At 42.1% G+C, this 27159-nt stretch overlaps 2 protein-coding genes across 2 annotated transcripts; one reads left to right on the forward strand and one right to left on the reverse strand.

Annotated features, from left to right (window-relative positions):
* Positions 1-296: 296 nt before the first annotated feature.
* Positions 297-6991, forward strand: EIF2B2 (eukaryotic translation initiation factor 2B subunit beta). Its single transcript, XM_074148494.1, has 8 exons — positions 297-530; positions 651-771; positions 1628-1776; positions 2541-2704; positions 2985-3080; positions 3915-4052; positions 4696-4762; positions 5674-6991. The coding sequence occupies exons 1-8, from the start codon at positions 368-370 to the stop codon at positions 5829-5831; spliced, it is 1056 nt and encodes a 351-aa protein (XP_074004595.1). The 5' UTR covers positions 297-367; the 3' UTR covers positions 5832-6991.
* Positions 5895-27155, reverse strand: MLH3 (mutL homolog 3). Its single transcript, XM_074149583.1, has 14 exons — positions 26735-27155; positions 25934-26020; positions 23855-24055; positions 21028-21126; positions 20282-20352; positions 19166-19270; positions 17020-17092; positions 16310-16381; positions 15183-15291; positions 11484-11643; positions 10245-10268; positions 9571-9652; positions 8140-8291; positions 5895-7511 (listed from the first exon to the last, which is right to left on the reverse strand). The coding sequence occupies exons 1-14, from the start codon at positions 27153-27155 to the stop codon at positions 7440-7442; spliced, it is 1728 nt and encodes a 575-aa protein (XP_074005684.1). The 3' UTR covers positions 5895-7439.
* Positions 27156-27159: the final 4 nt, after the last annotated feature.

Genomic DNA, 27159 nt, shown 5'->3' on the forward strand with positions numbered 1-27159 from the left:
CCGCCTCCCGCTCGCCCGGTTCCGACACCTTCGCACCCCCGTCACACCTCACCCCCCGGTACCGAGGCCTGCAACCAGGCCCGGCCACCGCCGCCCCTTCCCCCCGGGCCCGGATGGCCGCCGTCCCGCAAGGCCCCGCGCGGAGGGGGGTGATCAGGGGTCACCGCCCGTCTCCCTGGTTACGAGAGCGCCCGCTCCCCCTCCCCCGTCAGCCGCAGCCCACCCGCCGGCCGCACTTCTCATTGGCTACGCTGCTGCCGGGGGGAGGGAGCACTTTGGCAGCCTCCGCCAATGGGTAAGCGGCAGGGCGGAAGTGGAAGCGGCGCGTGAGGCGGTGGAGGCCCGCCGGTCCGGTGCCGCCGCCACCATGCCGGGCGCCGCCGAGCGCAGCTCGGAGCTGTCGGAGCAGATCGAGGCCTTCGTGGCGCGGCTGCGGGGCGGCGGAGAGCGGCCGCGCTCTGAGGACACGGCGCGGCAGACGCTGTCGCTGCTGCGGAAGATCATCGGGCACGGGCGATGGAGCCGGGCCGGTGAGGGCCGGGCGGCGGCGGGCAGGGCCCGGCGGCGGGGGGAGCGGCGGGAAGGCCTCGGGGCCATCGTGGGGTGGGTGCGTTCCGAGCAGCGATAACCGAGGCCCTCCCCGCTTCCAGGGGAGCTGATGGATCTGATCCGGACAGAGGGCCGGAGGATGACGGCGGCCCAGCCCTCTGAGACAACGGTGGGCAACATGGTGCGGCGGGTGCTGAAGGTCATTCGGGAAGAGTACGGCAGGTGAGGCGTCCCTCCCGCTGTCTGTGCCCCGCCTGGAGCCCAGGCCAGCCCTCCCACCCGGTGTGTGCCGCTGCTTCTGTGAGACCCCTGCAGTTTCCTCCCGCACCTCTCCCGCAGAGGGATTCTTAGAATCATAGAACCATAGAATGGTTAGAGTTGGAAGGGACCTTAAAGATCATCGAGTTCCAACCCCCCTGCCTTGGGCAGGGACACCTCAACTAGAGCAGGTTGCTCAAAGTCCCATCCAGCCTGGCCTTGAACACTTCCAGGCATGGGGCATCCACAGCTTCCCTGGGCAACCTGTTCCAGTGTCTCACCATCCTCACAGTAAAGAATTTCTTCCTAATATCTAATCTAAATCTCCCCTCTTCCAATTTAAAACCATTACGCCTTGTCCTGTCACTACATTTCCTGCCAAAGAGTCCCTCTCCGGCTCTCCTGTAGGCTCCCTTCAGATATTCAGCGAGTGTAACATCAAAGGGAACCTGTCATTTTCAGTGTCGCTGATGGTGTTTCCTCCAGTGAAACTTTGCTTGGTGTGTGTGTGGTGGGTGTGTCAGAACAGTCTGTGCCCTGACCTCGGGCTCTTCTCTCCTTGCGTTCCCGCGAGGGTCCATCCCACCGGAGCGGTAGCCTCAGCCTGCTCCTTGGCTGTGGGCTGCAGCCTTTGCACAGGATTTAGGAAGGCGCTTCCCGGCAGAGCTTCAGGTGTTTTTCTGCTAGAAGCAGCTAGGGAAGCTCCGTGGCGTGATGGGCCTTCTGCGTGGGGTTTTCCTTCCTCATGTTCACATCCAGCTCGGCCTGGCCATCCCCCCCGCGCTCTCTGCCGAGGCTGAAGGGCTGCTTCTCTCCGCAGGCTTCACGGGCGCAGTGAGGAAAGCGACCAGCAAGAATCCCTGCACAAACTCCTGACTTCCGGAGGACTGAGCGAGGATTTCAGTACCCCTTATCCTCCCCTCAGAGCTAACGTTATTGAAGCTATTAACGAGCTGCTAATAGAGCTAGGTACAGATGGGTCTGAACTGCCCCGTGAGTGGACCTTCTTATGGGCTGGGACTGATGCTTCCCCCTCCTCTTAGGTGGAGAGGAAACAGCAAGAATGTGGGAAGCTTAAACTGAAGGAGCTAAGGAACTGAAGTCCTGCTGCTCCCAGGACTTAGTTTAACTAAGTCCTCTTTGGCTTACAGGGAGATGGGTGGAACATTGTGGAGGGAACAGTACGGGGGGCTTTTGGTCTTCTGGGAAGTCATAAATTGAGTCCTCTGAAGAAGAGTATCAAAAACATGCCAAGGTTGGACTTAATCCCTGTGCAGATATAACCTGACCCTTGTGCACAAAGCACTGCGATACATTTTTCTTTTCCTGCGATCTTGTGACAGATCAGGCACCTGACTCTCCTTATGAGGCCCAGGTGGCCCTGCCTCTCCTTTCCACGTGGTTCTAGTGCTACTCAGCTGTAAAACCATTGAATTTCTGTCACTGGTTGTGTGGGAATGGTGGTTATGCTGACACAGTCCACTCCCCTCGCAGTTGAGTTTTCAATACTGCTATTTCTGTGAGTAGCAGGGGAGCACAGGGCATTCAAGATCAGCTTCTTGGTCCCTCTCCACCAGTAAAAATAATGAGGAGAAAAGCTGCTTCTGCTCTACCAGTGCCCGTAGCATCGCTTCGGTAAAAAATGATCTTGTTGGAGGACAGCTCTAGCAGCACAAGCACATGTGTTGCTTTTCCTGGGCTGCTTGTCCACCCACGGCTTCCTTTTGTTACAGAGGGCACCACTGATAACATTGCCATGCAGGCGCTGGAGCACATCCACTCCAATGAGGTGATCATGACCATTGGTTACTCGCGCACCGTTGAGGCCTTCCTGAAGGAAGCTGCCCGCAAGCGGAAGTTCCAGGTCATCGTGGCCGAGTGTGCACCCTTCTGCCAGGTGAGGCCTGGGCTGGCTGTCTTCTCCAGGCGCTGCGTTGTCTCGCGCGTTTACTGAACTCTTGTCTCTGGAGACAAGCTGAACGTTATGAAGTTCCTCTGCAGTGGAGAGATTGAAGGCAGGTCGTTATCCTACCCTGCGTCCTTCAGTCAGAGGGCTGTATTTGTGCTCCATTGCCTGCTGTTTTTGCAGTTCAGACAAGAATGGATTGCTAATATCTCTACAACTGCACTGCAGGAGATATGTCCCAGGGGACCAATTGGATTCTCCCTCCTTTTAGGGTCACGAAATGGCTGTCCGATTATCTAAAGAGAACATTGAAACTACTGTCATGAGCGATGCAGCTATTTTTGCTGTCATGTCTCGAGTCAACAAGGTAAGGAGGGCTCCACTGGAGGGGGGAGTTCATGGCAGGTTGGGTGCTTAGGTCTCCCACACCAGCTGCAGGTCCCAGCAGTGACAGATGCGTTTCTTCACTGACTCAAAATTGTAATAGTCCCTATTTACAGCTGGGGGTGGAGATTCGGTGTGGAACCCCAAGCCAGCATGGTGACTAACTACACAGTGATAGGTTTTTCTGCCTTAGTGGCTAACAGGCAGAAAAGGTACAAGAAAGCAAGCCAGGAGAGCCTCAAGGAATTAACCTCTGTTTTTAAAGAAGATGGAAGAAAAAGCAGCATTTCCAAAGGGGAGAAACTCCCCTTGCCTGGAACACAAGATGGATGGGGAAGGGAATCACCAAGGTGTGTCTTTTTGAACAGACCTGTTCTGTACTTTTCTAGAGATAAAAACTTAGCACCCCAAAATGGGAAAAAAAAAAAAAGTGCTTATAACATCATAAAATCCAGCCACACCACTCATCTATATATTTTAAGCTGCGTTACATTATTCCCATTTTACAGGGACAGTAGAACAACATGGAACATAGCCCAGTTTCTACTTGGTGTTCCCTGCGGTAGAACATATATTTGTCCTCTGAAGTTCTCTGAGCTGGCCTCACCATGCTGGAGTCACGCTCTTGTTAGAGGAACGTCTCGGTGCACAGCCAGTGCCAGATGAAACAGATCAAGCATCCAGCTGCCCTATAGCTCCAGCCTTTGGCTGGCTAGCTCTTCTGACAGAGTCCTCATCCAGCAGGGTCTGAGCCAGGAAGCGTTCCTTCCCCAGTTTGCCATGGAACATGCTATCTGATGCTGGTTTGCCTTTTAAGGTCATCATTGGTACAAAGACAATCCTGGCCAACGGTGCCCTAATTGCTGTGAGTGGGACTCACACTCTGGCGCTGGCAGCGAAACACCACTCCACTCCACTCATCGTCTGTGCCCCCATGTTCAAGCTTTCACCCCAGGTAAGTACAGCAGCTCTTCAGGACTGCACCTGCTCTACAATAGAGATGGGGGCTGATTTAGGGTGGAGAGCACCATCTGTCCCAGGGAGAGGTTGGTAAATGAGCCATCTGCCACATCTAGTGCTTTTACTTCAGATAGATCCTCACCCAAATCTGGCACGTCAGGATCTCCATGTGCTGAGTAAGCAGTGCATTGGGTATAAGAGTGTAGACAGCTGCCTGCTACAGACTGACATCACCATACTTATTTTTCTTCATCCACAGCGGGTTTCAAGTTATTTCTTTGGTGTTGAAAGACCCTGTGTACTGACAGAGGAGGGAGATCCTCTAAACTGTTTCTTACACTCAGTGCTTCTTACAACCTCATTGTCAGGTGAGGTTGCAGACTGAGGAAGTAACTTCTCTGCTCCAGTTCCCTTGGCTTTGCAGAATGGCAGCCAGGTCATAAAAGGTTCTAAAAGCTCTGAGGAAAAACCCTTCACCCATAGACGTTGCAGAGGTTCTAGGCACAGGCACTCTAATTATTGTAAATAGATGTAGTATCACCTGGCGAGTCGTCTTCCTCTGCTTTAGTTTCTTCCAGCACCCAGTATCTGTTTTCACTAGGATAACTCTTGACCTTCCTGTACTCTTTCTCATTCAGTTCCCTAATGAAGAAGATTCATTCCACAAGTTTGTGTCACCACAGGAAGTGCTGCCGTTCACAGAAGGTACTGGTTCTTCTTTATACAGACTGGTCAGGCTGGTTCAGGCTATACTTTACAAAAAAATTTTAATAGCTCACATAAAATTTAAGCATAAGACTGACCTGTAACCCAGGACAGAAAATCCTTTTCTAGTGCTTAAGTAGAAAATAGTGCTGGGAACCATCCTATTTTATACGTAACTTTCGATTACAGAAAAGTGCTCAAGGAAATCCTTTTTCCGCACATCTTTGCACTTTTGCTTCTGCTCTGAAATAGTGTTTTATTATAGGATTGTGATAATGATGCCAAGCAGGTGGCATTTTCCTGTGGGACAGAGCAGATGCCCTACACTGAGGGTAGCTTCCTTCCCTTCCTACAACTCAAATGTTAACTTCTTGAAACTTTGTTATGTGATCCATTTGTTGAAACCTGCTGTCTCTGCAGTGGGCTTCCCACACAAGCACCATCTTTAGAAAGGCATCAGCTCCCAAGCCCATTTTCAGATAGCAAAGGCTCTTTCAAAGCCCCGTTTCTATGTGACAAAGACTTTTGAAATGAAGATATCGGGTTTGGCATAGGTTTTTGGTTTTGGCCATGCAAGCTTTTCTTTAAATCATAATTTTGGCAGCATCAGAATTCTTGTGTTCTAATTACATACTGGCAGGGGGATTTTTGGCAATTAGTAAATCTACATCTGAGTTGTGTAGTTTTTATCAGTAAAATCTACCAAGAGATTGCTGCCATTCATCCAAGATTGCTGTATACCTTTAATTCAATGGCATCAGTGAGGAAGCTGGAAAGCATTCAGGATGTTCTGGTACTGATTTCAGGGTGGGATGTGCATAGCCAGTTTCTTCAGGGGCTCAGGAAAATGTGCAGAAAGCTAAATGTACTTCGAGTTGCTTTGTCTAATATTGCTGCTGTTCACTTTACAGGGGAGATCCTGGCAAAGATCAATGTTCACTGCCCAGTGTTTGACTACGTCCCTCCGGAGCTCATCACTCTCTTCATTTCTAACATTGGGGGTAACGCGCCTTCCTACATCTACCGCCTCATGAGTGAGCTCTACCACCCAGATGACTATGAACTCTAACGCCGTGAAGCACGTCACTCTTCAGGCTCTTTCTGTATTTCTCTTCAGAAAGATACAACAGCTAATTAAAGTGTACTTCGTAAAGATGGGTTGCTGTGGGGAATTTGCTCAGCAGTGTCTTTCCTACCCAAAAGCAACAGAAGGCAGAGCTCTTGTACAGGTATTGATCCCTGTGCTGTCTCAGAAGCCACGTGGAGCTGCTGACCCACTTTGATTTTGAAACAGCAAGGCATACGTGTAACCCTCTGGGGCAGCTGAGCTGTTACTTCACATTATGCTGCAATAAAGGCTGTTTACAGTGATCTCACTGTTAAGCATGTTTCCCAGATATGGTTATTTTTATTTCTTTAGCTAGCAGGAGTTTTACCAGCATGGTGAGTTGTCTGCACCTGTGATGCAGTGTGCTATGTGTGCTTTAACACATCAACGTGATAGGAATCCATTGGCAATTTTCTTCAAAATGGATTTTTTTTTTTTTGGTGGAATTTTTTGACAATTTTTGGTGAGTTGCTGAAATACCAACCAGCTTTTTTTACAATGGAATTCCATTCTTGATAAAAAGCAGACCTTCAGAAGTCCTGTCAGCTGGCTTCTTCACCTCTGTCTTTCCTCTCCTGTACTGCTTGAGTGACTGCAATTCTTCTTCTTGGGTGGAGATCTTTTCTCATTCAGAAAGTTCTTGATTTTTTGAAGGGCAGCATAGAACGTCTCAGAAATATCAGGCAGATCACTTTTCCTTAATTCGTTTTATCAGTGTATGGCAATACACCACAGTTAAAGCATCAGATGAAAATAGTTTCCACTCTTTGTTTGCTTTTGATTCAGCAGATGTCAATATCTCTCTGATTTGGCTTTAAGTTAGATGTCTGTGATTAAACAAAGATGTCATCTTCTTTTACCGTTCCAAATTAAACTCTACTTCTCTACCTTAGACTGAGACACAAAATAGAACTGGAACCTCTAAAAAAATGCCTATGGTAAAGAATGCCGTGGGCTATTTAGTTATTTCTGTGGGGGTAAGTTTCTGTACCCTGAGAACATGGGGCTATGCTAGGATTTAGAAATCTCTCACTCAAGAATGCAAACTGCAGGGAGCTGGAGAAAACAGCTGGGTGTGTCATTCATTGCCTAGTTAAATAAAAAGAATGTTTTTTGATCCTAAGTTGGCCTGTGTGTACTATGAAGCTGGTCAGTCCTCATTCCAACCCCTGCCATGAGCGCAAGGAAAGAGTTTAGTGTTAATTTTATTAATAAATACCTCCCCATTTTCAAAGCATTATAAAATACACTAATTAAAAGTCTCCTCTCTATGATGCAGAATCTTGCTGTGCTTGCAGAGAAAAAGCACTTTAGTAACTGCAAGTGGCTGCAGCTTCTTGCCTCCGATAGCCAAGCACTGATGTAAGGCCCAGGCTTACAATGTAATTCCTGAAAGTTGAAGACGCTTCTCCAGGCTAAAAGGGTGGGCTCCTCCTGCCTTATTCTGCTGGCTGATCTCAGCTTCTTAGGTCAGTACTCGGAGCAGAACTTTGGTGACTGCACTGGCTCAGAAACCTGGCTCCAGGGGGACCTGGATCATACCAACGCTTCCAGTGGTTGTAGCTTTGATTAGGGTCTTTTTTTTCGAAATAGGTGCCATGCTCGTGCCATCTTCCGCAGTCTAGCCAAATTAGGTTTAGGCTGGAGGAAGAAAAATTAAGTACTAAATCATAACTAAGTAAATGAGCTTCAATGCCTCCACACTCTGCCCTAATACAGTCATTGCCAAGTTTTTTTTAATACTTAATTCAAAGTCCCAGCTGACTTTCAACAGAATCCAATTTCATAACTTAATATAGCACAGTAACAGAAAAAGAGGAGTAATTATTTTTTTTTTTCACTTTAAATGTTGCTGTTTCTGTGCTTTCCCCCCCATTTTATAGCATCTTAAACTTTTTTGGAAGTAGGCATTTAATTAGCATCTTTGCCCCTAGTAGAATGTAAGAATTTACGTTTTCTAAGTTTTACGCTTAAAAACTGCAAACACTTTAACTACATGTTTAACTTTAAGGACTTGTGGACCCCATTCAAGTCAATGTGACCATTCAAATGACATATGGTAAGATCTTTGCTAAAGTGTTTGCAGGACAGAGGTTTAATGTTCTAAAGTTTTATTTTCTTGGTAACAGCTATGTAAAAATTCAGGTAAGATGCAGCCAGTGGCAATGGTTTCAAACCGGCGCATTCTAGTTCTAACACACACATGTGACATGCCTCTGATAGTCCACAGTATGGATTATCAGAGGCACGTCTCTGTCCCACACAGTACCTGCTTTTCCTGCTGTAGATGGTCTGTGTCTGCAAGAGGCATCATGGAAGGTCTTCCATGAGCACACTGGAAGGGCAGCTGGCAAGATGACAAAGCTTCAATAAGCCTGCAGCTCTCCTCCAAAGTCAAAGGCTCATTAAACTTAATAGCTCCTGAAAAAAAGATACAAATTCTTGCACATGCTGCTCAAGAGAATTCAAACCACCCAGCAGACCTCCCTCCACAGCTGTGGTTTTCAACAGAAAACACAGCAGCTCCCAAAGCTTAGGTGGGAGGCTGCAGTATGGCAGACTTAGGGCTTAGCTCAGTTAACCACCCTGCTGCATAAGGGTCAGCTTTCTGTGGCCTCACCTTTCACCTACTCTAAGTCTGATGGATGGTAAGATTATTAGGTTTTGGCTTTTCAGATGATGCTGCAAGAGGCAAATGGGCTTTTTTTTTTTTTTGTCTTTTGTGTTACAGCTGAAGACACAACCAGTTCACAAATCAAACAGTATTAAACCAAGACGACAGCTAATATCAGTTCCATAGGCTTTATCACTTCTGTGTGCCTGCCGCTGATGGGCATCAGTTCCAAGTGGCTAGCCCTGCCACTAAGTCCTTTGTCACAACTGAGCACTTAATGGCATCCAGAGGAAATCCAAGCGGAACATTAAGGAGTCATTTCAGAGGTGTTTGCAATCTTTAGCCTTCACAGATGCACAAGACCATCTGCAATCTGCCTTTCAGCCATAGAACTTTTTAGATATTAAAAAATATGTATCTTGTCTGCCATTTGTAGAAAGCAGTGACACTCTGTGGAAACAGATGCTTTTGGTTCACGTTTACCCCTTTAGCGTAATCTTGTTAATACTGAATATGGCACAGGAACTGCCACAAGAGGCTGGAGCTACTGCAGTCACCCGAAAGGTCTGCTCATTTCCAGGTGCTGGAAAGCCATAGTCCTTTAAAAGATGTCAATTATTACTGCACTCCTTCCAAAAATACTTGAAAGGTCACAGGCACACTTAAACTAGCACTTTTGATACTTATAGGAAATAAAAAATGTTTTTTGGGAAGAGTGTCTTAAGTCTTATTTCCTGCTTGCTTTCAAGCCGATTCCAGCAACTCCTCTTCCCCCTTCACAGAGCTGTTATTTGAATAGTTTAGAGCTCACAGGGATGAGTGCATCTCAGAACCATGTTCTATCTGTGTTTCATGTGAAGGTTTGAAAGTACATTAGCCCCATACATGAATAAATCACAGCAGTACTGCTTGTCCCCAACAGTGCTGTCCTCATCCCTGTGAAACACACAGTGTGTAATCCTGGAATTCCTGCAAACGCATTCTGAAACCACTGTCCCAGGGAGAATGTTGTGTAGAGACAGAAAGGTTTAAAAAAAAAAAATACAAAGAAGAAAGAATAACAAATGAAAAGTACAGTTTCCCTACCATGACAGGCCTGGGAAGCTAACACCTTCAGAAACGTCAGAGGCAGTGTCCCTCGTGCTCCTCCTCCTGTGGTCTGCACTAGCTAAAATTAGTAAGAGAACATCATCTTACTTTCCATTTATTATGAGAAAAAGGAAGAACTGGAGAAGAGAAGGCTCCAGGGGAGACCTCATAGCAGCCTACCAATACCTGAAGGGAGCCTGCAGGAGAGCTGGAGAGGGACTCTTTGGCAGGAAATGTAGTGACAGGACAAGGGGTAATGGGTAATGGTAAAAGGGGTAATTGAAAGAGGGGAGATTTAGATTAGATATTAGGAAGAAATTCTTTACTGTGAGGGTGGTGAAGCACTGGAACAGGTTGCCCAGGGAAGCTGTGGATGCCCCATCCCTGGAAATGTTCAAGGCCAGGCTGGATGGGACTTTGAGCAACCTGCTCTAGTGGAGGTGTCCCTGCCCATGGCAGGGGGGTTGGAACTTGATGATCTTTAAGGTCCCTTCCAACTCTAACCATTCTATAATTCTAACTGTAACACAAAGGAAATTAAAAATGAGGACAAGCTAGTGGATTATCCAGTTCACCTCTCTCATTTGAGGCTTAACACACTTGCTCCCTTTGGTTCATTGCAGTAAGCTTTCCATTATTATAGTCAACTTTAGAAGCAGACAGCAACTCACCTCAACTTGTTCTTGAATAAGCTCCTGGAAAGAAAAAGGTAATAACATCAGTTGCTATTTCTCCCTTTTATTGCCCATACCCTGCTTTGTCCACATCTGTATATAATTTACATGTAACTGCCAGAACCAGGGAAAAAGATGGTGTTGATACTACACTGACCACAGTGTGAAAGACAGAGATGCAAGTCCTGATCTCTCACAGTATCTTATTGGAATTTAGACTAATCACTTGGTTTCTCTCTGCATCGGTTCCCTCTTTGTAGAATGGATATAATGGAATTCTTGTAAGTCAAGAGTGCAATGAATGCGTGTTATCTTTGAACAGCTGCCCCTTCTTCTTTGGATAATAGTCCATGTGGATTTCATTTCTGATGTCTAAAATGCAATGAATTCATAAACAATCATGAATAGGTCCTACCAGTCCTAAATAACATAAAAAGGACTAGAGATTAAATCCACCAAAATGCTCATGAGATCTTGTGGCACCAGCTAAGAATGAGTGCTTGTGAGGCAAAGACCTTATCCCCTCCTCCGGCACTTTTAGTGCTCTTGGTTCCCAAATCACACCAGAAGAGTGCATTTTGAGTTCTACCCGAATATAACATGGTTTGAAAAGAAAATTTAACCAGATTACTCATATCTGTTTCTTCTTTTCGTATCAGAAGAGATGTATGGCATGACTGGACTGATTCACAATGGCTCAGCCTAGTGGCTGAATACGGTACTCCAGAAACAATTTTTAAGGAGTCCTTGAAACAGTTAAGATTGTGGAGAATTGTTTACAATAGAAACTGCAAGTAATCAGTTCAGCAATTCCTTCCTCAAACTGAAGAACATCTGGAACAGCAGCTTTTAGAAAGCTGCACTGCCCATGTAGAGATTTCATAAAAACATCTTTGAATCCTAACAAATAATATTTCTGTATCAGCAATATTAATACTTTTACTGTTCATTCAAGCATTCACTCTTCATTCAAGCATTCATGAGCCCTAAAGTATTGAAACATTGCACTATATACTATTTTTTTTAGCTTCTCCACTAGTCCAAGTCTGAAACAGTGTCTTAGAGTTTCTGTTATACTTCAGGGATTTCAGTTGTAGGGCTATTTAGGTACTAAAAAGGATGGCACCCACATTTGCCAAGAGATTTGTCCCTCTCATAACAAAGATACTCTAATACCTTGGGCCATTAACACAGAAGAAGACTCAGTACACAATTTCACCCATCTCCACAGCTGACCTCCACAATGCTTTTAGTGACAGGTTGTCTTTTCCGTCGTAATTCATTGGCTTCTCTTTCTATAAAACACACTGGCACTTTCCTTACTAGAATCAAGGAGCTGTTGGTCTCAGGAAACGATAATTCAAGACCCAAGTCCTCCAAATTTTTGTAGCAGCATCTGAGGAAAAAAAAAAATACCAGAAATGAGACATCAGCCACAGTAGCTGTGTCTCCACAGCATATAGAAGTATTTCTGTATTCCCTACATATGTTTCTTCCTGCAGTAGTTTCCAACCTCAAAATCCATGCATCATGAGATTCCAAGTAATTTCACGCTTTCAGCCTACATCCAGCCATGTTTTTTCACTCCAATCAACCGTGCATATTTCATGTTCCACAACCACAAGATCTAAGAGCTCCTGTATTATGTGGAGAGAACCTTTATGTTTAAATTTATAAATCTATCTTTCCTAAAGATGCACGAGGTGTCTGGTTCAACACACAAACACTCCAAATATTGAAATTATGCAGCATAAAGACTCCTTTAAGTCCAACCTAAAAAACTGTGATTTCAATTGACACGTAATAGCAAATGCTTAAAATGGAAAAAAATATTGTAAGAAATTTATGGTGGTTTAATGAACTTTATATGCCATTAAGGAAAGAGAACCCAGGAAAGAACAACCTGTAGTTAATCTGACATATGTCACCCTGTTGATAGAAAAATACACGCAAAAATGGGACTTCACAGTCAGATGAGAACTTCTCTTCAAAATGAAAACAACTGTAACAATATATAGTTTATTTTATTAACTCAGGGAATACTCACTTAAAACAAAGGTGGGGAAGGTCAATTTCAGAAAAGATTATCTGAACAAAAAATAAGGTAATCTCAGCTTACTAAAATCAGTCACGAGACTGGTACAATTACTAGCCTCCATATGGAGATGACTTGTGTAATTCTACCCAAAAAAAGACGACGTGTATAGCCTTCAGCAAGAGCAGAGAAAGACAGAAAAAGCCCATTGTGGTGAAATGACAGAATCCAAGCAGCTATTGAAGTCAATCAGGCCTTTTTTCTTTTTTAAGGGGGAAAAAAAAAAAAAAGGAAGTTCAAGAGAGTCAACAGAACAATGCTTAGATGACAAATAACAGAATCAAAGCTGCAGGTGAACCAGAGGTCCACCTGAACTATTAAATAGCAAGCATAGCTGAAGAGAAACATCTTTTAGGGAAGTTAATTTATTCCATTACATCAAACTTTACCACAGAATGCACGCATACTCTGCCAGCAACAATAACAACTGGATTTAGATTTTTACATAGTACTCTTCAGTAAGGACACTAAAGAGAAGTGCCATTAAATACTGATAAATTAAAGAAGAGCAACACAATAAAAGCATCAGTAAGCCAGCACCAGTAAGCTTCTTGAATCAATTATCTTAAGTGATAACTGAAACTCACAACTGACATCCTACTGTACTGAATAATTTAACCAGTGTCCTTAAAAGAAAACCATGCCTCTCTGCTTTACTTTATCATACTGGAACAGCCTGCCCAGGGAGGTGGTGGAGTCACCATCCCTGGAGGTATTTAAGAAACATGTAGACATGTCACTTCAGGGCATGCTATAGTGCCCAAGATTATTGGTTTGTGTCTGTTTGTGGGTGGGTGTGGTGTGTGGTTGTGGGTGTTTGTTTTGTGTGATTTTTGGTTTTGTTTTGTTTTTTTGGTGTTTGGTCTTTTGTTGGTTTGTGGGGTGTTTTTGTTGGGTTTTTTTTGTGGTTGGACTCGATGATCTCAAAGATCCCTTCCAACCAAGAAGATTCTGTGATTCTGTCATTCTGTGATTTTTGTAGTGTTTGTTATTTAGCTGATGAAGAAAAGTGGCTCATAGAATTTATTTGGTCTTTCAAAAAACCTTTGATGTCACCTCTTAAAAGTGCTTAGAAATGCAAATGCAAAAAGTTGTCATGGATAGAGAAGTAACATTTGTCATGATTTAGAAACTACAGAAAAAAGGTGTGGTGGCAACAGCTGGTCAGTGTTCAACATGACACGAGTCCTGATCTGTATCTTCATAATTGTTTATTAATGATGTGGAAAAGAAGGGGCATGGTCAAGCAGGCAAATTTGTAGAAAACACAAAATTATTTATGTTAGCTGAGACTAAAGACGACACTGAACTCAATCAGAATTTAAAACAAGTAGAAAAATGATGAATGAAATCAGTAGGATAAAAGAAAAAGGTATAATGAAATATAGACAGAAAAACTGAATTCAATGCTCCTAAAGAAAAATAAATGCATATTATTAGGAATAATTTGATCTATTTGTGCATTTTGTTGACTTCTACACAAATAGCAAAAATTTAAAGATACCCCACAACTCCGTGTTTCATTGTTGTGACTATTCAATAAACAAGCCGTTCATGCAAGCAGCAGTAACCAAAAAAGCAGGCAAAATATCAGGCGTGGATATAATACACAGAAAATACGGGCACAACTGCAATGCTACTGTACAAATCAATGTGATATGCTCACTTGGTATCTTGTATTCAATTTCAGTCATCCAGTCTCAAAAGTAGATATATCAGAAAGAGAAGACATTCAAATATGAGTGCAAAAATAATGCAAAGCTGAACAAGGGGCATTACAAACATTCTGATGTTAGCAAGAACATCATTAAGAGGTGGGAACAACAAAAGCGTCCAAATATTACTGAACTATGAACAGCAATGAACACATTCTCATATTTTTCCCTAAGGCAGGTGGAACATAGTAGTGCTTTATGCTTTCCTTTGGAATTTCTGGTATTGGCCATTGTCACACAAAAGAGCTACCAAACGGATACAGCAGTGATACTGTTATGATTGGAACACACCCAAAAAGTGTGTCCCTATAATAGCCAACAATCTCAGCAAGGAGTGATTTAAAAGCTGTTGAGTTTGCCAAAGGCATCAACAAAAAAGAGCAGTTTGAGAATAATAAGGCAGTCCTGTGAATGTTAAGATAGAACTTCACCTGAAAATGAAGAACAATGCAGGGAAGAAAAAACCCAAATGCATGTGGCAGGTGACAAACAGGGACTTTGGGGAAAAAAAAGTTTGATTAGTGTCCAGTAGGTTTGCAACAGTCCAACAACAAATCTGTATCTAAACTATTGCAGTACAAAAGTTAAATATCCTAATAGTAGATAGGGCACCATTCTGAAACATTTGGGAAACAGTATTCATTAGTTACTCTTGGCAGGCACCTAGGATTAAGGAATGCATTTTTGAAGGATTCACAATACAAACTTTCCATACCCCATCCAGCTCTTCTCAAACAGTGCCTGTTAAATCAGTGACCAGACCGACACCATGGGCACTGCACCCCAGTGTGCACCCCCAACTCCTGAGCCCCAGACAGTAGGATCTGTTGGAGACTGCTTTGGCACCCTCCTGGCACAGACATGAAGGTTCACTTTCCCAGGGAAACCAGAGCAGGCTGCAGAGGCATAGAGGTGGCACACCACAGGATTTTCTCTTGAGACATTGTAACGACGTGCCTGAAAAACACACCTATTTTCCTCAGCACAGATACAGCTGATTGGTCCTGGCTCAGGAAAGAATCAACAGCTTCTTTCCTGAGCTTCATGGTAATCTAGCAATATATAGAGATATTCCTGGTCAACAGAGCTTTCCCCAAGAGTTTAGAGCTATTGACCATTACTAACCGTAGAAATCTTCTTTGCTCTTCTGTAACTTCAATCTCCAAAGGGGGAGAGATGGAGGAGGACAGTAATTTCTTCTTGCCACATGATGCAGCTTCCTTCTCATAGGAATCTGTGAATGAATCGTTCAGAAGTATCCTCTCTTAGAATATTTACGCAGGCATTACCCTTAATGACCCTGTGGTTTGGCATGTAATCCTGTTTGGATTAAAAAGTGACCACAGAATGCCTTCTCCTGAAACTTGTGGAGGACTGGGAATGTCACAAACCAGACATCTAGTCTCTGGGGAAGGGTTGGTTAATGCCACTTTGCTTTTTCCCACCAGTTCCAAAAAAGAGTCACCCTAAATAGCAAAGAAAACCACTGATATATTTAGTCCAACTCACAGAGAGCAATTTTTCCACAGAAAAGTCTGATATAAATGGCATTAAAATACTATTCATTAAGCATTTCTCCCTTCAGTCTTTTTCTACTTTTTTCAGTACCTGACCAAAAGGAGCAGAGTTCCCGGAACCCTCTCTGCAGGAACTGCGCAGTATTTAATGATGAAAGAGAAGGTCAATGATTTTAAAGTACTTGATGGATGGCTATTGTGCTTTTTAACACTGAAACCAATGGCTAATGAGCTTACAGAGAAGACCATTATCCCTTTGCAAACAGTTTCAGAATGTGGACATTTTAGGCTTTAAGCACAGCATTCAGCTAAAAAGGAACCCAACGAACTATGCTCTTTACTCTGCATCCCGTGTCTTATTCTTCACAGCATAACCACATAATCTTACTGATGTTGTTCTATTTCCTCTTCATTGTTTTTCCTATCAGTCTTCCTGCTCTTTCTTTATGTCAGGACTATTTTAGTTTGATAGTTCTGTGGGTAGGGAGTGTATCTTCTATTTTTGGAAAGGCTGTAACAATTTTCAGCTGCCAATACTATGACTACTACAGATACTGAATGTCTGCACCCTCCTAGGGATCAGGATAAAGATGACAAATGAATATCCTATTGGTTCCATACATCCCAGATTCATCCTTACAATAAGTTACTTAGCGAGCTTTCCCTTTCAGGCAGCTCGTTTGTACTTTTCTGTGCACTGATTATCTTTCTTCCTAAGACTATCTGAGTACTCACCTGCAATAAGCTGCTCCAGGCGGATTCGTTCGTGAGCTGCATGTTGGTCCACCAAAATCAAGAGGTTTCCATCTAAAAATGTACCATAAGAGATAAGAAATAGGCAACTTTGTACCAGACAACTGCACAGGTTGGGAAGAATGACCACTCTCTAGAGGCCACATTTAGAAGATAACTATCAGCCAGTTTTACAGAAATAAAGTGAGGAGGCGGCTGTGTTGGCAGAACATAAAGTCACTACAGAACAGAAATTTAGTTATCCAAATTGGTAATTAGCCTGAGTCAGAAACTCTTGCCTATTGACATCTTCATCTAACTTCAGAATGAGAGCTGAGGTCACTCACAAACTGTTCTGTTTAATAGAGTCTTTAAAAATGTTACAAAAACTACTGGTTTTGAATGCCTTTTTTGTACAGCTTCAGCAAGCTTCAACAATGAATATGTCCAGACACTGTGGATAGAGTCTGAAAGATGTTAGTAATTTGAGTACAATCTATTTTTATAACACTGATCTGCAGGCAGTAGGAACATTCAACAACATCCAAAAAAAAGATAAAGAAGATCCAGGAAATTTCAAGTGAAGACTAAAATTTTCCTCTACCCACAGTATCACCCCAAGGCAAGAAGAGAATACAAACAGGACAATGTTCCTTCTGCAGTCCAACTGCGCTTGACAGCAACCTCAACTTCATGTTAATAACCATTCTCACCTGCCTTTTTATCCATTTCATTCCTAGTGTTGATTAAACATGCGATAAATTTATTGTCCACTTGCTGAAGAACCTGTAAGATACTCAGAAAAATCATTACCCAGTGGTAAAATTATTTTTAAAATTAAGGTAAACAAAAGAAGATGACAATCAAAATGGATCAAGCACAACAAATAGCTAGTAGGACGATTAGGCAAGCCGAAACCACATGTTTTCTAATCCCAAAGGCTTGAAGACTTTGTCCTAGCAAAACTGAGACTGAGAAGGTATATAATTATTCTTTATAAATACATTGGGAGGCCAAATATGGAAAAGGCATAAATTATTTATCTAAAAGACAATACTGGCAGAAGGTCAAACGACCATAATTCAGTCATGGAACAGTTTACTCTGGAACTAAGAGAAAGTTTCAAAATATCCAAGAAAACAATTCTGGATCAATTTTTTCAGAGAGTCATGAGGGCAAGAACTCTTAATTGTTCTAAGGTGGAGCTGGAAATTTACAGAATGGATTAAATGCTTGTTTAGAAGCCTCATTGAGTTGGGAATGAAAGCTGTGCTCAGCAACTCCAAGTATTTGATTTGCTGATATCACCAAAACAGAATGTAAACAACCTTTTTTAACCTGCCCTGTGTTTAAGGACTTGTGCTGACCACCTGTAGGAGCTAGGAAGCATTTGCCCCCTGACTTTTTCTGATGTAGGATTTGCCTCTGTGTCTTGATTCCACCTTCCCCTCAAGCACCAGAAATTAACTAGAGCTACAGGGAATACTGAGCAGGGATGCACAATGTTTCCAGTATCTTACTGTTAGATTTAAATTTACAGCTGTAGTGTTAGGGAGGAATTTCTCCCCAAGTCACACAGATAGAGCTCACTCTGAATTCTGTCTCACAACATGTGCATTGTTCACCTCCTGGGTAAAAATGAATAGATGATCCTATTTCTTTGCAAGGATGCAAGATATTAATGATTCTTTTTATTCTTTTCCTGTGGCATGATGCAACATTTTGTACTTTTGGTCTTTTCTACAGGGATTCTCAAAATTGCTATAGGGTACTGAAGGCAGTATTCGGCTTCTTCAGAGATGGGACGTGGTAACTGCTTCTAGCTTTTCCTTCTTAAAAACATACAAAGGAAAACATTACACAGGTAAAGTTAATCACAGAACCACTCAGTGAGTTTTAAGGAACAGTTCTTATTATGATTGAACAGAAAAATGGTACCTTCCATTTATCAGCTTTCCTGTCCTGTCTTTTTGAAACATAATCTGTTTACTGTAGTAACTTTATTTACTCCTGTTATTCTTGCACACACAACATAAGCAAGGGAATCATTTGGATCCTTATCCACCCTAGAGATCAACATCACTATGCCCCACACAGTCAGAACCTGCAATCTCAAAGTCAGCAACCTAACTGCATGAGAATAACGCTAACCAGGCCTGTAATTGGGCCTTTTGCCATTGGGATGCAAGAGAGGATAAGAATCCACTTTGCCGTTTCTATCCAGGCAAACCATCAAAGAATCTAAGTTGAAGCCATATATTTATATTAGCTTTTAAGCTAACATTCAAAACATTTGATAAAGAAGCACTAAAACAGTTAAACTTGATGGTATGATGCCATTTTTAAGAATCACTTTTCAGGGCAGACATAAACCTTAAAGCGAAATTTCAAGTCTTTCCACGAAATCTGGGACTTGTTTTTGAAAACACTCTGCTGAAGAATTAAATTTCTAAGGTAAGTAAAAATGGAATATACAGGACATAGATATCAGAGGAACAGGAACTAAGCAAACGCCTGCAATAAATACAAAAAACTGCCCATTAAAATATAATTTAGTTAATAGTGTTTCTAAGCAGCAGCAACAGGGCTGACTCTTGATTTGATTTAACCATACAGTCAAGGAATTTGAGAGTCTCTTGCAGATAGCTGACTAACCATGAGATGATACTAAGATCTGGCATGACATACGTGTCTGCTGGTATCACACAGCAACCAAGAATTCTGTTTGTGCTTGCGAAAATTAGGGATATGAACTATTTATTTCCCTGGATACCTTTTTCCCACCAGGCAGAAACATCAGCAAATCCCATCTGCTGTGTGGGAATTTAGGGGTGAATTTAGTAATAGATCATATTGTACCTGCATTGAATGAACCATGTCTTTGGTAAAACGATAAGGATACAAGATATTGTGAATTTTCACAGCCAGATTGTCAGCCTGACTGCTGGTCACATCAACAGCAATCTGTAAAAAGAGAATTACAGATCAAGCAGGGGATAAAGGATATGGGAAAAAAAAAAAAAAAAACAAAAAACAAACCACAAAATATTCCCAGCAAACCATCTTTAAGAAAAACTGGAAGTAACTCTGTATTTTGACAAACCAAGCTTTCTACACAAGAATAGCACTAGCTAAAGATACCATCCAGCAATCCCCCTGCTTCGATCCCCATATAGTTTCCCATCTGGATGTTACCTGCTAGCTTCAATGCATTCAGCTGATTTCAAGTACCTATCAGAAAACCTGAAGTTAATGATCAGCCTACGTGAGCTTGCAATGGATTGCATTACAAAAGATGTATTATCCTGAAATGAGTCAGAGTACACATCACAGCAAGAACTGAACAGAACTGTTCCTTTTCAGAAACTCACCAGCACGTGGTTTGCTACTCGGTCCCTATTGTTTGCAGGTGGAAATGGTTACATACATATGTTTACACACACACAACATGATGATTTAAGATAATATTACCTCATGACAACAAAGGAAGTTTTTCTAAAAGCTCCAACATTGTTTCCCTCTCACATGCTATAATCCTGCCAGGCTATAAAAACAAGTATAGTAAAATACACTTTTAAGACCCATTGCATCCCAGAGAAGAAAGCTGGGTTATTTTAACTCTGTCCAGAAAGAGGACAGACATTGTATTATAATCTTGCCATCCTTTAACTTTTAATTTTAAGATGACTATCTCTGTAGAGAGAAAGACATCGTACAATAATGTTTTGCTTTTGAAATGACATAAGGCAAAAGATTAGCCTGATACCTGCTTCTCTGATTTTGAATAAATCCACAACAATTACTTACATATAAACAGTCTATAAAAACACATAACTGCCTGGTCTATAGTCTAACATACCACTGAATAACTTACATGCAATGGTAACAATATGTGCAATTTTAGTCCCCACGTCAGAAAATAAGAGAAGGCTAAACAGACTCCTATTTTAGCATGAGATGAGAGATAATACTTACCTCTGGGCAGGGAACAAAAACAGGATTGTCCCATTCTGAAAGCAATGACTGGAGAGACTCCCCTTCAGCATCTAGGAAAGAACATATAGATAATACAGGGACTAACACCATCCATCAACAGAAGGCGCATTGGGTACTTTTACCTCACACGAGTATTATTTTATTTTTTTTCATCATAAAAAGGAGAGAATGTAAAAATAAATAATAGAACATGAGACTGGGTTTCTTTATTGTCTGCTTTATCTAGGAAGGACACTGTGCAGCTTTCTGACTTCTAAACATGCTGCAGCACTATTCAACAGGCCCTGGAAATGCCTTGGGGGGAGCGGAACGAGGGAAAGAAAGACCTGTTTAGCTACCCACTCCCTCTGGACAAAGCCACATACCAAAAAGATGATTTCATCCTTTCCACTGCAAAAAAAAATTGTGAGGATTGAAGCTATTTTTCACATTCCAAGGTTGGAACAAGTACAAAGAAGGGAGTAGGTAATTATTCTTTAAACTACTGACATAATTCAACAAAGAACTGGGTATTTCATCCTGTAAATAAGTATCCCCTAACCTGCCTTCAACCCTAAAAGATTTTTTTCTTCCCGTTCTAGATTTGAGATGACTCACACGGTCCCATTGTTAACAGACCTTGAGTAATTCTGGGTTCCTGTTGGGACATCTGGGAGAATTCTTTGATTTTTTTATATTTTTTTTTTTTTACCACAGAACACTGTGTCCTGGAAAGCTGGCCCTACCTCTCAGATCCTGGCTTGCTAGAGTCTTCTCTTTTCGAGGTCTAGGAAGGAAGGGTAGCACAATCTCACTTCTAAAGGGATGGCACCTGAACTGAATCCCTAAACACAATACAGATTTACGCTGCAGATTCAACAGCATGCAAAATTACAAAAATCTATATATACAGTTATTATATTATCATAAATAATACAGGGCTTAGCCCTGTAAAAATTAGAGTATCATGCAGATTTTGTAATCTAACTTTGAGAAATAACAATGTATATGTAAAAAGCTGATAATTATCAGACACACTTGCATCATGAAATGTATTATTTCAAAATACTACCATGGCTTCTGCAAGACTGTCCTTAAAAATTGGCTGCTGCTTTAATCACAGAAGAATTATTTCCAGAATTAGTGCAATCAGAAGTGTTATCCCCAAAGGAAAGAGGAGGCATATGGTAAAGTCTGTCAGATATCAAACCACTTTTGACTTCCCTCTGTTAGGGTGTGGCAAGAACTGACAGTCTATAAACACTCCTATCAATACTTAATACAGTTATCAGGAACTCGTAAAACTGAAAACTACAAGTCAGCGGGACCACATGAGATATCAGAGTAAGCCCAACAACATGTTCCTACCCACCCAGAAATGATTTAATGATATTACAAACCAGTACTGTTATTGAGATTATTAAGAAAAGCAGCTCAGATTTCCAGCACAGTGGTAAACATTTCACCCTTCCTTTGGTACAATTCAGACTTCTATTCTTTGTGAAATAATAATGAATTAATAAAGTTCCTTTCTACTAAGAAATTAAGGGTGTGCGTTCAGGAAAAGTGGCAGAGTGATAACGCCAAAGAAAACCAGCTGCGTGCTGATAAGCTCAGTATGAAAAGGCTCTATGAGATCCTAGGCCATTTCGTGGACTCCTGAATGCTCCTCCATTACAGTAAGGATGAATGACAGTCCTACCCTAGGGACTAAGAATCTTTTCAAGAATCCAGACTGGCAGCTCAGCACGGGACAGTAGCTCAGCATCCCACTGTCACAAAACCCCGAACAGAGAACAAGATGGCCTGACGTGGTTCCTGGTAAAATGTCGCGAGTTGATGAACGTCACCTAATTCAGACTTTAACAGAACTTTTACAGGTATTATCACTGAAAGATATTACCCCTCAAGTTCACAGAAGCATCTATCATCTATGTGAACAGAAGTCCAGTATTTTATACATAGAATCATAAACAAAGATTCTTCTTGCTTCTTGCTGCAGGGAAAATCCTTGTTCACGACATACATTTTTCATAAAGCTAGGAGATTTTCTTGCCCAAAGGCCAGTGAGAATTCAGAGCTGGCAGAGATATTATTAATATGAAGTTTCTGACAAGTACCACCAGAAAAGGTGCTGAGGGTAATAATGCATCTACTTTATACAGGCAAACCACATACAATTACTATACTTGAGTAGTCATTTTCAGTTGCCTCAACTAGATCATTAAAATATACTGGTGTAATGACACACCAGTCAATAATGTAACGAAAGTAACAAAAAATGCAAATGTAGCTGGCATAACAATGAAGACCAAGTTGAACTGGGATGTTAACCTAGTAAAAATGCATAGCATTAGATTATTCAAAGAGGGATCAGATGGTGAAATGAAGCTTGATAAATTTTCCTGTAGCAATCAGTAAAAGCAGTACAAAGATGCCTGAGTCTAACCTACAAAATCTAGCACTCCTGTTATGCACATGGCATGTGACTGGAAAAAACAGCAGGTGGCCTCTGCTGTCATGGAAATGAGGATATGGACTATTCTTACCTCCTTCTACCTGCCATTGACCAGTGTATTTTCCCTGAATTTGTGTATGAGGTCTTGTTCTTAAATCACGGGGTTATGAAATTCTAAGTCAACACCATGGGCTTACTGACACTACTCTAAAAAGCAAAATGAAAGCATACAAAGCAAGTGAAGAAATTATTCCACTCTTGGGTCTTAACAGCAGCCCAAAACAGTGTTCAACATTGAGAGACATGAATGCCGTGTTAGGACACAGTTATGTTTATTACTATGACTACAAAGAATGAATATCCTTTGCTTGAAAAATGTGTGAAAGAACATGATTGTTGAGCTTTGATAATCTAAGATTCATAGGGTCTAGCCAAAGTCCAAACACCTTGTTTGGGTGGTCAAACCTTCAACCTAAGAAAACCAAAAAAGTTGCAGTAGACATCTCGCCAAAGAATAATACCATTGACAGAGTAAAGAAAGAGTGGCACCACTGATACGATGGAGAGTAACACCAATGATAAGGCTAAGAAAGAGCAATGTCACTGGAGATAAAAAGCTGCAACACAATATATGTCTCCAAGGACTACAGACTACACATAACCTGAAGGCATAAGGGTATGTGAGGTATTCTCTTCATAAACACGAATGCACTATCCGAACATTTTGAATAGAAGGTCGATCTCCACATCTCCATGCTTTGGCTGGCTACTAAACAGCACTGAGGGTTGGTAAATCTTTTTATATGACAACAATTATATGTAACTGTGATCACAGTAAATATCACGATGCCCAGGCAGCTGCCTGTTAATTAACAAGGTGTTGGCATTTCTTTTTACTGTCTTATTAAAAGCTGTCTTTTAATATCTTGAACATTAATGTTTTACTGCCTCCATATTCTCCAACACTTTCCTGTTTTCCATACAGCTATTACATGTAAGGCAGTGGATATTTCAGTATACACTGTCAGGTGCTGTCAGCAAGATATTTTATGCACCTAGCAGAGCACAAACTGGTTTTCTCATCCCATTTTTACAACAATCACCACCCCTCTTACCATTCTCTGAGACAACATTCACAGCCATTGTTGTTATATCTTGAACGCAGGCAGCTTGAAACCCTTCAGTGGGAGGAGTGCTGTAGGTGCTCAGTCCAGTTGCTTTATTGATGTATATTGTCTTACCCGACGAAACATCAAAATCTTGCAGCCAGTCAGAACACCACAAATCATTCCTGGGGTCGCCTGTGCTTCTCTTGTCTGCAGAGAATTCCAAGCTACTTGGGAAGGTCATAGGGGGAACCTCAGTATCTTTCAAATTTTGTTCTGAGGATTCAGCTAACGTACTTTTATCTTTACACATGATGTCAGTACAATCCTTTTTAGCAGGTAATGATAAAACATGACTTGAAGAGACTGTGTACTCCCCTTCTGTACTGCTGAGTGATGATGGGCTGACAGTACCTTTCACGGACTCTGCTCTCCTATCATCTGATTGACAGCATGCATCACCCTTAGAAATGTTGTAATGACTTTCCTTCATTTTTTCCACTGAGGATTTGTATGTTTGAGAAGCATTGTACAAAAAGTCATTATTTGAAGATTCAAGATCAAAAGAGTAGTCACCTTTTCTACTTGAATCTGTTTGGAATTGTTCACCAAGTTGTTCTACTTCTTTGTGGTCACTTTTCATTCTGGACAGTTTGGATGATAATGATCCTGGAGATCTTTGACAACTTATGTTTTTTTTACTAACCTGAGAGTAATCAGACAACGTCAAAGGACTCTGACAAAGGGCTCGTTTGTCCTGTGAAGTTTCTCCACTGCAAAGTAAAGTCTCTTCCAAAGAACCGAACACTTGGCTACTATTATTAGAATCTGTATCTTCCAAAGCTGGAATTTCACAAATGCTCAAGCTACCATGGTTGTCATTCTCATTCTTTGAAAAGTCACAATTACCTTGTGAATTAAAAACTGGAAGACCAAATTCACTCCTCTCCGACAACGGTGTTGGTAGCGTACACTTGACTTTCCCATAATACCTTCTGAACTTTTCTAATGAACCCAGCTGTGTGGACAAGGTCAGCTTCTTAGAGGGCTGAGATCTTGGCACAGCTATTTGTCTTCTACTGCTTTTTATAACTTTATTGTGAGGAAAACCCGAAGAAGTTGCCAGTGGCAATTTTGTAATATTCAATGTCTCATCATGTTTTTTGCTGGTGGCAATAGGCATAGCTATCCCCTCACTCACCTGATTTGACAAAGTTTTGTTCTCTAACCACTCATTACCATCAGCCATGCATACTTCTCTGGCGTAAGGAGGTGCACATTCTTTATTTGTATTACTGGAAGTATCCTTAGCATTTAAAGACTGAATTGGAAAATTCACTTTGTGGCCAAAAATCGACTTGGCACTGAGAGGGCCAGGTGTACACTGCACATTTAATGCAGGATTTGCTTCTGTTTGTTCACCTTCGTGTGGGGGCTCATTTTGCATAACATGTGTTACGGGGCCTGTAGAGCACAATTTTAACGGTACTGAACTAACAGCCCCTCTTCCAGCACCATCTATTGCTTCAGCTGTTTCCCTGTCTCCTCTTCTCACATTGCAGTGTCTCATCAATGAACTTCCAGAGGCAGTTCCAGGTTCCATTGCTGTTTCAGGAGGGTCTTCTCTCTCAGCTGGTGATTGAATAACATCATTATTTAAGATACGGACCGTTTTGCTTTTCTGCACTGCTTTGCCTTGCCGGCTTCCCACATCTTTCATGTAATTCTCTGCACAATGGTGCAGGTCACCACAACTGTCTATTCTTTTTGTTTCTGATCTGGCTCCTCCACTAAAAGAGGAACAAAGATTTTCTAAAGGTTTCAGATGAGTACCAGACACGTTTTGGGAACTGCTGGTGTCTTTTTCCTCCTTCTCCAAGATATTTGATATAATGAAATCAGAGACTGTGTCATCTTTGCTAGGCAGTGGAATCCCCACTTGGTTGTTTCTACATGGATCAGATGGTTCAACAATCTTCTGATTTGGGGCAATTTCTGTTTCCTGTAGATTTTTATTTGACTCTGTAGGATTCGAAGATTTTTTTCCAGTCACAGATTTCCTTTTGACATCTTTTGATTGCAAGTTACGCATTCCATAGGAATCCACAATTTCATCACATGCTTTCTTAAAACTGTTTTGGATGCTCTTCTCATCAGAGAGCAAGGGCTTCAGAACTGGAGCGTTATACAAACAAAAGTCATTATCTTCATCAAATTCTCTGATGTCCTCACTACACGGTTCAATAAATAAATGTTCTCGTTTCAAAAATATTTTCACTCCTTCCTCTACGCAAGTTAGAAGAACATCCCAGTTCTGGAACTCGATTAGAGTTTTTGCAGGTTCCAGACACACATCATAGTCACTGTATGCACAGGTCACATTGAGAATAAAGATCCCGTACAAGTCTGGGCCACAACGATGGCAACCAGGACTTGAACTAGCCTGTCTGCTCGCAGGGCCACTTTTTGCCTTGCAAATGACACTTTGTTTTCTTAATAAAAAATCAATTAGCTTATGTAGTCTTGTCTTTAAAACAAGCCTCCTATTCACATACAAAAACTGCATATTCTTGCTGTAATGTCCTTCAGTACTGATATAACCACTTAGCTCAAATCCCCCAGACTTATGATTTATTTCTCGTAACTTCTGGGATCTGCCTGGTCCATAAATTTGACAAAACCGAGAGTATACATCTCTTGTCTTAGGGAGCTGAAGCACCATAGAACAAGAAGCATCGTTCCTTAAAGAAAGCGAAACAGCGGGATGCATCAGCGAAACAGCCTCTATTTTCTGTCTCACTCTCTCAAATTCCAATACAGGATCCATACACTTTCTCCTCACCGGTAACTGATGGAACAGATTACACACGGTGACTGTAGTTCCGCTACTTGGTCTGCTCAATTCAGCTTCACAGACTTCCAGTGCTTGCCCATTGTGAAATATTTTCACAAATGTGCTTGCTGTCCTGCTGGTCTTAGATGAAACTTCTACTACGCTGGCCATGTTGGCTATGCTTGCCACAGCCTCCCCTCTAAAGCCATAGAACGTCAGGTTCTCCAAATCTCCCACTGAGCTGCACTTGCTGGTGAAGTACCGCTTCCCCATTGCATTTAAGTCTTCTCTCCCCATCCCGGAGCCATTGTCTACCACCTGGACCTTAAAAGCTTCCAAATCCACCCTGACAGCTACACATGTTGCTTTGGCATCGATGCTGTTGAGGACAAGCTCCTCAACACACTGCCCCAGTGAGTTGACAGTCACTCCAGAACGCAGCCTGGCTCGCACATCTTCCACCAAACATTTGATCATGTCA

The sequence above is a fragment of the Numenius arquata genome, chromosome 6, assembly GCF_964106895.1.
Source record: "Numenius arquata chromosome 6, bNumArq3.hap1.1, whole genome shotgun sequence".
NCBI classification, from domain to species: Eukaryota; Metazoa; Chordata; class Aves; order Charadriiformes; family Scolopacidae; genus Numenius; species Numenius arquata.

Coding starts and splice junctions, on each gene's coding strand:
- MLH3 (XM_074149583.1), bottom strand. CDS start 27,155: ATGATCAAATGTTTGGTGGAAGATGTGCGAGCCAGGCTGCGTTCTGGA. Junction 20,353..21,027: donor AGCAAGCCAGGATCTGAGAG/GTAGGGCCAGCT, acceptor GTTCTTTCCTAG/ATGCTGAAGGGGAGTCTCTC. Junction 10,269..11,483: donor TCACTAAAAGCATTGTGGAG/GTCAGCTGTGGA, acceptor TTTTCTTTCCAG/GAGCTTATTCAAGAACAAGT.
- EIF2B2 (XM_074148494.1), top strand. CDS start 368: ATGCCGGGCGCCGCCGAGCGCAGCTCGGAGCTGTCGGAGCAGATCGAG. Junction 531..650: donor CGGGCGATGGAGCCGGGCCG/GTGAGGGCCGGG, acceptor CCCCGCTTCCAG/GGGAGCTGATGGATCTGATC. Junction 1,777..2,540: donor CGAGCTGCTAATAGAGCTAG/GTACAGATGGGT, acceptor CTTTTGTTACAG/AGGGCACCACTGATAACATT.